The sequence below is a fragment of the Coffea eugenioides genome, chromosome 8 (genome assembly GCF_003713205.1).
Source record: "Coffea eugenioides isolate CCC68of chromosome 8, Ceug_1.0, whole genome shotgun sequence".
Lineage (NCBI taxonomy): Eukaryota > Viridiplantae > Streptophyta > Magnoliopsida > Gentianales > Rubiaceae > Coffea > Coffea eugenioides.
Window position 1 is genome coordinate 5,801,192 of NC_040042.1, and position 12,111 is coordinate 5,813,302.

Sequence of the window (12,111 nt, forward strand, 5' to 3'; positions counted from 1 at the left end):
CACTTAGGAATGAGCCATTTTTGGACTTTCTTAGAACCAACCCTTGGATTATTTACCACTAGGAGCTAAGTTGAGCCTTAACCCTTATTCTTCGCTTGAGACCCCAACTTTTAGCCGTGAAACCTCTTTTTAGACTTTCTTTCTGAACCTCGTGTGAAGAAGTGCTTTGATTTTGTTATACAGAATTTTGGAATAGTATCTGAGAGGCATTACACATGTCAATTAAAACAAAAAAAAAAAAAAACCCACAAAAAGAAAAAAAAAGAGGTGGAAAGAAGGCAAAATGCAAGAAAGCAACGAGTAAAGTTGATTCTTATGGTGCTGGTTGGGAGTTGTTGAAAAAAAAGAAAAGAAAAAAAGAGGAAAAAAAAAATATAGAAAAAAAGAGGAGAAAGGAAAAGTCGAAGGTCGTGGCAAGTGCCAATTTACTCTACTCGTGTGATGGTTGAGATGCCTTGAAGTTCCCAATGTGCAAAGCATCTGTGTAATGAATTTCTGAGCACTTTTTATACTTTTACACCCTTTTGACTCCTTTTTATCCTACCATCTCACCCTAGCCCCATTACAACCTTGCAAAGTCCCTTGATTGCTGCATTTAAATTCATGCATAAGTGGTGGAGATATGATATATGAGCAAGCTTATGGTAGTGTCATTCTATTGTGTTGTTTTGAGAGCCATCTAATATACATTTCATATACACTTTGGAGTGAATGAGTGCACTTTAAACTGCGAGAATTGTTGATTTGGTATATTCTGATTTCGATAAGGTTATTGGGGATCTTGGAATGCCATTCTTGGTATGAACTGCTGTGATTTGCTTAGCATCTTGATTGTACTTCTGAGTTAATTATGCTTGAGGGCAAGCATAGTTCAGGTGTGGGGGAGATTGATAGGGTGCATTTTAGTGGGTATTTTGGGCATTATTGCACAACTAATTGACTAAATACTTTCATTAATTGGGTGGATTCTACTGATATTTTGTTTTGATGCTAATTGCAGGAAAGGACGCTGAAAAGTACTTAAAATCAAAACTTAGAAGATTTGTCGCTGTGGGGTCCGCTTGAGAAGCTGAAGAAACCTAATTGTAATAGATTTTATTTTAATATATTTCTAGGGAGTCTGGCTGCAATTTTGGACAAGTAACAATTCCCGGCTATTGGGGATACTATTTATCTCTCGCGCGGCTTAGGTTAGAGGGAGAGTTCTTTTTCTTTTGTTTTGGTTTTTTCCTGGGCTCTGGAAGGAGACTAGACAGCCGCAGCTTTGTAGAGGGAGCAGGAGACATTAGCACCTTTTGTTGACTTTGGGGATTCTATGAACTATTCATTGTTCTTTGACCAAATTGAGAAGTGAAAAACAATTACAATCTTCCAATCTCTCGTGTGTTTTCTTGCGTGAGAGAAGAGAGAAGTTAAAGAGAGCCGCAATCGTGGACTTTGGTCATTGCTTTTCATTCTGGCTTTGACCGAAGGAAATTGAAGCAATCGTAATCCATTGTCGTTCTTTTCTCTCTTCGGTTGACCGAAGTGAACGAAGGTCAAGTCTTCCGTTTGCCTAGATTAAAGAATTGACGGCTTCCTCCAGCTTTGCCGCATGGCCTGTACTCTAATTATGAGGAGCTAATTCTCTAATTCTAGTCAAGGGGATCACTGACGATTTGGTTCAGAAATTACTGTGAGATCGAATTTATTTTAACTATTTCCTCCATTTATTAATATTTATATATTTCCTGTTTCTAAGTGTTATAGCCTTATGTGTGATTGATTAGTGCGCAATAATTAATTGTTCATATAGGCTATTTTGCTATATAGGGGTGATTGAATCCGTAATTGTTCGTTACTTCTATTCCAGTAGCAACTGGCACAATTGGATTTGTGTCAGGGGAATATTTGATATGGCTTGAATGAACCCTCGTAGCGTGTTTGTTAGTCAGGATTGGGCCTTTCTAATTGCTAATGCAATCTAGAAATTAAATCCTACGGTCGTACCTAGGGTTGTTTTTGGGTTAGAGAAATAGCTAACGGTCGTACCTTAGCTATCGATAAATTAAGGAAGGGTTTGTTGTTTAGCGCGTGCGAGACAACTATAACCAATCTATTAATAAGTGTTGGAATTATTTTTGCATCAATGATCAGTGCATGAACCATTTCTGAAGTATACCCTTGGCTAGAGTTTTCTCTTAGTTATTTCTTTTAATTAATTACTTTCTGCATTTAATTTGTTCAGTTGGCTTTTGATATCAGAACCCCCCCCATTAATCTTGATTTGAAAAGAAACAAATATCTCTCCAGTCCCTGAGGAGACGACCCTGCTTACCACTGTCTACTAGTTAGGGAGTTCAGTTAAACAATTAATTCAGGTATATCGGATTAAGCAAACTCTTCGGGAACAGGGTGAATCAAGTAACCCATTGCACACCTAGAGTCCCTGCTCCAGTACTCGAATTGATTACTAACTGTTTCAAGTGGTAGTTAGGATTTATTTATTATTATTGCACAGGTTCGGCACCTGTCAACAAGATATGTTGCTGCAAAAGGGGAAGGAGACACCAAGAATCGAAGGTCAGCACCTGGCTCAAAAACTAGCTGGAAAATTAGGAAACATATGGTGTTGAAAAGACTGTGAAGTTTAAACATTAAGATGAAGCTGAGACACTTCTTATGGAGGTGCCTGCAAAATGGATTGCCAACTAATGAAGCACTCTATAAGAGAATAGGAAAGGGAAGCAACCTATGTAATTGCTGTGGGGAGGATACTGAAACCATTGAGCACATTTTTTTCTTTTGTCCAAAAGCTCAAATGGTCAATTGAATGAACCATTTCCTAAGTTATTTTTTGGTTAGAGCTTATCTATTATTATTTCAATTTTAATAAATTGTCATTTAGTTTTTGTTTATTTATTTTATGTGAGTTATTTAAGTATTCTTATTTTTATATAAAAAAATCCCCCATACTCTAAACTCTATAAAAAATGAATTTTTTCCAATTCTTGTAGATTCAACCCTACTCACTGCTATATATAAAAATTTGTATTTTATTTGTATTTATTATTGCACAGGCTCGACACCTATCATTGATTGATTTATCAACTCACTCTTGGATGATATGTGATTGTGTAACTTTTTTTGGATTTGAATGCATTGCAATTTAATACTCATTAATTATGCATATAATTTTGTAATACACTAATAGTTTATTCAACTAACTAATAAATGAGTGAAAATCCTAATTCTAATTTTTACTTTTCAAGGAACATATAAAAGAGAATTTCACTAGATAACTTTGGATAGTTTGACAAATTTATTGGCCATACTAGATTTCTTAAGATTAGTCATTTTATGCTAACTATCAATTATTAATACAATAAATTACATAATATATAAGAAATTAGACATTTTTGCATTTTGTAGTTGCTCATACCACCAAGATAATTGTTTTGAACCTTAACAACTCCAGCTACCACCAATATAGTTGATTCTCAATCCAACTATTATATTGACCAATAATAGATAGTTGTCCCCACTAGTTTTAGGTTTTGGCTCTGCCATTGCTTGATCATGCTTGTTAAATATTTTAACTGGGAAAATTGTCCTTCAAGGGCTTTGAAAACTTCTTCACAAATTGATTTTCAAATATAGAATAACATAACAGTAAACTTTAAAACATCTTGTGTAAAGGCAGATGTTAAGGCATTGGCTTTGGAAAAATTTTTAGTCGAATTAATAAGATCTTGAGGTTTTTTTCAATGTTTTTTCAAAGAAGATCCTGAGTTAGTTAATTTATTGCGAATTGGTTTTGAAAATGAATATCAAATTCTTTATGGTGGTATTTCTCGCTGGATTTTCAGCTTTTATTCATGAACATGTTTATTGTTACACTCTTGACTTGTTTTTTTTTTCCCTTGACTCGATTTTTACACCCTAGGCTTTAAATATTTTGGAACTTTGACCATCCGTACCTCAAACCCAATCTTAACAAATATTTTATGGGTCTAATTCGATTTCAAGGTCTCTCATCAGTACCAAGTCAAGCACGACAGAAGATGTTAAGAGACAATTTCAGTTTTCCCATATATTTCCACCCAAATTAATTTCAAAATCCTGTTTCATATCAACTTCAGTTTTGGTGGCTTTCATTAAAAGAGGAGTTGTTAAGAGACAACATCTACCGTAGAAGTTACTTAAGGAATTCTAAACAAATTAATTAGATCTGCCCGCTCATATCAATTGAGATGGAAATTCAAGTTCTTTATCGACTGAAAATTTTGACAACAAAATCCACTTGAACGGATAGGGATATTAGCCAAGTAATTTTGAGATCTTTGTTCAACTTTTGAGTCCACCTATTTCTCCTCTTTCCTTGAAGGCTTAGATTCTAACTGGCACCTGAGCATGGTAAAGTTTAACTACACAACATCTGGGAAGTTTATCAAGAACCTTTTGCCTTTCCTAATTTCTTCATCATGCGTTCTGTATTTTGCTTCAAATGTCCAGCCAAAGTTCCAACAACAAAAATTACACAAATATACTTCCATCTCTTGCATTTCTTTAACTACTATAGTTATCGTTCAGATAATCAAAATCATAATCTCTTCCTAAATTTTAGGTAAACTAGAGGAGAGGATAGTGATATCTCGCAAGTGTACAATTTGCCTTCTTTGTACATTAGTGGACTTCAATAACATGTAGCTAGCATTCTTTACATTTTTTTCAATGTTATTTGGTTAAAACATCATTGTTTGGCTCTGTCATCAAAGTGGTACTATCTGATCAGTTGACATCTTAGGAGTGATATTGGCTCAAGACAATATTCTAGTTGGAAAAGTACAAAATGTGAAGACTGAATAATATAAAATAATCAGCAATGCAGTGAAATTTTGTCATTATTATTACAATATTTTTGGGGGTAGTAGAAGGAGTGGTTTACAGGATTATAAGTTGCTGATAGAATCATGAGGATATGAAGACATAAGAATTAAGTTGTACTTCAGAAAAAAAGATATAACCAGGATAGATACAAGGGCAAGTATTTGAGTTAAAGCAATTTCTGTATGACAACTCCACAGGCTAAAGTTTAGATAGGATCATAACTGAACTAATAATTGGAAAGCTGAACGGCATATACAATATCACATCTTTTTCAAACACTATAGTAGGACGACCAAATGATGGAAATCAAATAGACACTCAATTCAATTTAAACAAGATACATTATTTTCAAATGATGTACAGGAAAGCTCCTTTATTGCTCTTCAAACTGGGGGTGAATCAAGACTTTCAATCCATCATTTCCCATGTACCTCTGTGAATCTTGAATTTGCCTAGCAGAATCTGCAACTGACTGTGATGAATAATACAACTCAATTGCCTCCAATGTATCGATGCTTCGAAAGCTAGAGGGCATTTCCTGCAAATTTGGACATCCATCTAGCACCAACTGCTGGAGGCAAGGGAAGCTGCTACTTGAGGCACTCCATTGTTGAAGATCAGTGTTTGAAAGTTTCAAGAACTTGAGATGAGAAAAAGCCTCATCCATCACTTCCCAACGTGGTGCATTGAAGAAATTATCCTTTATTTTGAGAACCTCTAAGTTTGGTAGCATCCCAATGATTGACATTTCTTTCCAGTCTACGTAACTACCTACCAGAGTCAGCTTCTTCAAGTTTGGAGGAAACTTACTTGGTTGAGGTAAAAAGAATTTTGCCATTTTTAAAGTCTGATAATCAAATGTTAACGTTTCTAGCATTCTTAATCTGGAAAGATCAGGGAACTGAGCATGTTTCATAGCATCTGATAATGTTAAATGGCATCCTAAGTTTACAAGATTGGGCATTCTTGCCAATACCTCCTGTATAGAACTTGAAGGACGTACCTGAGAGATAGTTTGTAGATTGTACAGCACAAAGGGAGTTGAAGAACTCAAACTTGCACTTTCAAATTCCAGTTCCCCTGAATAATGCAAATGCCTCAACTTTACCATTTGCCAAATATCTTCTGGTAAAGTGACAATTTGTCCCTTTTCTGTGACAAGAATGAGGGTTTCTAGGTTCCAAAGTTTAGACAAGGGTGGTAGCTTTCGAAGGTTATAAATCCTAAGAGCCAAGTAGTTCAAATGAACAAGCTCCAGTATGTTAACAGGAAAGTGGTCCAGGATGATGTATCCTAAATCCAATACTCTGAGAAGTTTATAGACAAGCGAGTTTTTCTGCTGAAGGGAGATATCTATGTGTGTGAATTTGACATCATTTGGAGGTATGTAGTGGAAATCATAAGAATGAAAGCATTTAATATTTTGTGGGCGTGAGCTTACATAAGGTAGTTTTGCTTCAATTTCCCGGACACCTTTATAGCAGTGGTCATACAAGGTAGGACGAGAAGGTGAGAATAGAGAAATTTGTTTATGTCCACAAATTGGTTGCAGGAATAAGTTATCCTTGGCTTTCTTGACACACAAATCTCTCAACAGGTCATGGACTTGACAAGTCTTTATCCCACCATTGGACTTTCTCTTGGAAACTGCAATCAGATTTCTGTCAACAAGATCTGTTAGATATTCCTCTGCCAGCTCTTCCAACCATTTTTCCCCATTCTGTTTTACAAACCCCTCTGCAATCCATGACCACACTATTTTCTTCACAAGAATTTCATAGCCTTGAGGAAATGATCCAAGATAAAGAAAGCACGGTTTCAACCAATTAGGCAGGTGATCATAGCCGAATGCTAAGATGTCCATGAACTGCTCTTTACCACGAGTAGGTGAAGCTATGTCTGTAACTATATGCATCCACCACTCCGGTGATTTTTCTTGCTTTGCAACTCCAGCTAAAACAACAATCGCAAGAGGTAGTCCTCTGCATTTTGCAACCATTTCCTTCCCCAATTCCATCAACTCTTGGGGGCAACTTTCATCAATAAAAACTTTACTTTCAAATAATTCCCAACTTTCGTCCTGGCTTAGAAATTGCAAAACCTGAGGGGAGCTGTTTGGGCTTATTTTCAGAACAACATCCTTCGTCCTACTTGTAATCAGTACTTTACTTCCGTTGCTATCATCTGGAAAATACTTCATGAAGAACAACTTCCAAGACAATGAATCCCAAATACCATCAATGACAATCAAATACCTCTTCCCCTTGAGTAACTTGTGTAGCTTCTCTCCCATTTCGTGAGGATACATTTTATGCAGAGAGTAGTTATCATTTGTGACACAAGTCAACAAGTCATGCAACGCGTTCATTTCCTCATTTAGTTGAGGCCCACGAGTCCATGCACGAACATGGAAGTGATGAAGAACTCGTGAATCGTTATACAATCTTTTTGCAAAAGTAGTCTTGCCAATACCTGCCACGCCAACAAGGGAAATCACTTCCAGTTCCAGTTGCTTCTGTTCCCCGGTAAGCCTATCCAGCACTGCTGTTGCTTCATCATCGAAACCTACCACTTCTTCTCCCAAAACAGGGCTACTACTCTTCAGTCTTGATGAAACCTCCCTGTTTGACATAGAAGCACTAATACCATTATGAACTTCAGGGATCAATCTCCTGTATAAACTAACCTGTGTTGCCCGAAACGAAAGCTCTGAAGAATGCTGGAAAGAAATAGCAATATCTGCCCCAGAAATTCCATTGCTGTTTGCCAGAGCATTGTTGATATAAGAGTCAGTGGCATCTAATATCTTCAAGACCACGTCTCTAATCTGTCTAAGGAAGAAAGACTGGAGTATGTTGAAGTTACTGGGGGAGTCTTTCATCCTTTTTAGACAGGATTTTATGATCTTGAGGTCCTCATACAGAGAAATCACAACTGGACTCACTTCAGAAAGGATAGAATATGAGGTCTTGCTCAGCAGTAATTCAATGTCCTCAAGAAGAAATTCTACAACAATATCTACTTCATCCATCTTGTTTCTAGTAATGGAAGATCTTTTCCTGAAACCTTATGGAGATAGGATGGTAAATTGAGTTCTCAATTGAGCATTCTTGTACTGAATTGTATCCAGAGGATGAATGGTCTGCTTAGCAGTTGAATATTCAAGTGATAAGCTAGACTTTGAAGAAATCTACTTCTAGAAGCTATGAAGTTTTGGTTGACCAACCGTGGTTTGATGGAAAATTCCCACATTGCTAATTAATACTAAATAGTCATTGTTAATTTAATTATGTTGACTGTAACGTTTTGTATTTAAGTTGACTTAGTATTTTGATTCACCAAAAAAAAAAAAAAGATAGGTGCCAAAAGCACTAAACCCTCCTAAGTTTTGGTGTAATTTTCACTTTGCCCCCAAATATTATTTTTGTTGCACATTCCCCCACTGACTAACGGTTTAGCAAAAAAGATATTAGTGACCTCAAAGTAATAATTAGTATAAAAAATACTTCAGAAGAAAATCCCATTTTTGTTCTCGGGAGGACGTCCTTAAAGATAGAATCCAATTACTTAAGAAATTCCCATGCTCTTGAAATATATTGTAGAGTTAAATTAAGATCAATTCATATTGAAGATTAGTTAGTTTTTGGAATTTTATTTTAAACATCTTATCTGATAAGTTGTTGTATCAAGTAATTTGATTTGCAATTTAAAATCAACTTTGATATAATTTTATCTTGTAATTTAATTTTTAGTTTGATAAAATTTTATTTTTTGTAGCCATTATCTTTGTAGCATAGTTTCCATATAAATTCTCAACAATGTCAATGACATTAAATAAAATTCTTATTATTTGCAAAAAGTAAAATCCTTTTTAACAATATCAATGACATGGGAACACCATGAATAATAGCACCCTTTTTAAAAAATTTTCAATTCATGTACCAAAAAACTATAACATAATCACCAAAAAAAAAAAAAAAGCAATACCATGAATGCCAAGCACTATTGAATTGAATATTGACCTCACTTCAAACTACCAAGCAATAGCAATAGCAATATTTGAAACTACCTAGCATTTGAAATTACTAGCAATAGTAAGCCAATGCAGACGGGCAGCAGCAGTACTGCTGAACTGGGGACGCCAATTTTGTTATTTGTCATAAGAGCAATAGTTCAACCAAAAATGTAAGCTCGAGAATTAAAAACTTTAGACAGACCAATATCCAATTACAATAATAAAAGTTCTAGGCAAATAGTTAGTTAAAGGGAATTTAAAAAATGAGAAAAAAGAATGAGAGAGAATTTTTTGCAATTAATAAAGTAAAAAGCAGTCAATAATAGCATAGAGGAATAAAGAAGTGGATAATTTGGATATGGCCCTCTAAAGTGCATCAAAGTGTTCGATTGAGCCCTTGAAAGTGATTACGTCTCAGTTAAATCCTCCAAACTGAGAATTATGTTCCAAACCGGTCCTTTGGTCAACTAAGTGATTAAAATTTTAATGTGCTTGAGAGATAAAATGAAAATTTATCAAACTATTAGGGACTTTGAAAAAATTAACATCATGGCTGAATAAGGAAAAAAGAATTTGAAAAAAAAGGTGCCTGATCTAAATACTCCCACTACTTTACTTCTCGATCCCTGCTCTTCCAATCTCTATTCACCAACTTCAAAATGTATTAATCATAAAAAAAAAAAAAAACTCAAAATCTCAATTTCAAAAATCTTAGTTGCTTTACTTTTTTAAGCTGCACCTATTATCATTTTATCCCTCAGAATTCAATGAAACGTTAATCGTTTAACTTGAGTTGACCAAAGGGATGGTTTGGAACGTAATTTTTAGTTTGGACTTTGGAGGGCCGAATCAATATTCACCTAAATAAGTAGATGACAAGCAAAAGTTGTTTACAAACTTGCTCAAACTTTTTCATTGCGCACCTAATTGACATGAATAATTAAGGGCTGTGCTTAAGATTCTTGCCCTCTATAAGAATGTGAATAACGAATCACATAATACATGTAGTCCAACATCAGATATGATGTATCCAGGAACACAAGGGCCATCAAAACATAAGAAAGCAAGAGCACAACATTCTCCACTATATATGCTTGGCAACATGCTACGATTGTGAAGCCCGCGGGAGTAGAACATGGCAATTGTGGTGACTACGTACTTGAAGGACAGGGCAGCATAAAAACCTTCAGTTGCAAATCGCAAAAAGATAATCGCAAGCAGAGTCCCCATGGTGAACAGAGGAGAACAGCCCTCCAGCAAAGTAGAACAACAACAAGCCGAATTCGAGTGCCGGTTCTTGAGATAAACGGGGTCTCCACTGTCTTGATTGAAACCTCCAGGGACAGTAAAAACTGCAGCAAAGTTAATGGTACCAATGAGGACAAACACAATCAACACACTGTTGGCCATTTCCTTCATAGTTTTCTCAGCCTTTTCGTGTACACTCGCATGGTTCGTCTCAAATACTTGTGCTGTTGTCTTCCCCTCAGACTTTTGTAGTTGCCAGAGATATGGATAAGAGTCATACTGCACTCGCTGTGGAGCCAAATTTCAATTACAAGTTGCAAATAGTCCTGAAGAGAAAATTAAACAATATACAACATGAATTTAATTTGGTACCTTAAACCAGAGGACATCCTAACACCAGGGGGAGTGCTGGGAGGGGATCCCAGACTTGCTGCGAGATGTATAATGCTATTTCCTTCGTGATCAGTATCACTTAGCATCCTATCCTTGTCAATACCACTAGTCATCAAGTAGTCATACAAGAACCTTTTTTTCTCCTCCACTGCAATTTGCAGTATATTCCTTCCTTTTTCATCGAAAGTATACGCAGCTTCAGGGTAGACTCTCAGGATTTCCAGAGCTACCTCACTGTTGCCCATTCTCGTTGCTTGTATTAATGGATCTGGCATCCTATTTTTCTTTTCTGATGGTATTCCAAACTTGATGCCTTCAAGATCTCTGTCTTCTGTATGTACATAGCGGCTCCAATCTTCTTTTCTGATTAATCTTTCTGCAAGCATCACTGGAACTGTAAGCCTTTGCTTTGCATCATCAATTTCTTTAAGCCAAGGATTACCTAGTGGATGAATACATCAAATTGGATCAACCATTAACGAGTAACTCCAATATGGGCAGATTTGATCAGAGGGATGCAAAAATAGTACTTCAAGATCCATTCCGTGTCCAAGGCCTTTTGTTCTTCTTGGCATCTGTTATTTTGGCACAAATCTTCTTGGTTCTTAAAAAGTGTTAGGAAATTGGCTTAATTTCTTTTAGGTGATTTCTTATTTTGTGTGTAAGTAACTAGTTTCCTAATTGGATTTAGTTACTTGAAGTACAAGTCAAGTAAATTCCTATTTAGCTAGATACTATTTTCTACTCTATATGAGTTTAGGAAATAGTATTGGTTTCCAATTGTTATTTGGTTTTTTGGCAGTACCGTTCTCTATAAATAGGTAGATTGGCATACTACAAAGACATATAAGAAAGGAGTGAGAGAGTTCTTAATGGGTGAGAGGGTTATACAAGAGTTGGGGCTTGAGAATCAAGTTGTAATCTTGTGGTATTTTTCTCATAGTAAGAACAAGTTTTTCTCTCCGTGGATGTAGGCTTGGTGATTAAGCCGAACCACGTTAATTCTTGTGTGTTGTTCATCGTTCATGCTAATATTATTTTCTATTAAATTGTTGGTCTTTTCCTTTTCAAATAATTGGCCTGATACCCTAACAAGTGGTATCAGAGCTCCGTTGGGGTTTTGGTTAATTATTTGAAATTGAGTGGGTGGTGGTATACCATGGGGTTTGGAACTATACAGTTTCCAATTCAACCGTTTAATGGAACTACAAGTTTCACTCTTTGGCAAAGAAGAGTGAAGGATGTTCTAGTTCAACAAGGTTTGGCAAAAGCGTTGAATGGAAAGAACAAGAAGCCAGAGAGCATGAATGATGATGAGTTTGAAGAGTTGGACGCAAGGTGTGCGAGCACGATTCGGCTCTATGTGGCGGACAACATCATAAATAATGTGATAGATGAGGAAGATTCTGCAGCAGACCTCTGGAAAAAATTGGAAAAGCTTTATCTGGCTAAAAGCTTATCCAATAAGTTGCATCTAAAGCGGCAACTTTATGCACTAAAGATGGTGGAGGGTGGTAGCCTCATGGATCACATGAATACGTTCAACGGAATTTTGGATCAACTCCAAAAGGTTGGCGTAGATATTG

General features: G+C 36.0%; 2 protein-coding genes across 2 annotated transcripts; both read right to left on the bottom strand.

The window, feature by feature from the left end:
• Positions 1-5,242: 5,242 nt before the first annotated feature.
• On the bottom strand, positions 5,243-7,900 carry LOC113780057 (putative late blight resistance protein homolog R1B-17). Its single transcript, XM_027325878.1, has one exon. The coding sequence runs from the start codon at positions 7,898-7,900 to the stop codon at positions 5,243-5,245; it is 2,658 nt and encodes an 885-aa protein (XP_027181679.1).
• A 1,953-nt stretch (positions 7,901-9,853) lies between these two features.
• Positions 9,854-10,911, bottom strand: LOC113780058. Its single transcript, XM_027325879.1, has 2 exons — positions 10,528-10,911; positions 9,854-10,420 (listed from the first exon to the last, which is right to left on the bottom strand). The coding sequence occupies exons 1-2, from the start codon at positions 10,909-10,911 to the stop codon at positions 9,854-9,856; spliced, it is 951 nt and encodes a 316-aa protein (XP_027181680.1).
• Positions 10,912-12,111: the final 1,200 nt, after the last annotated feature.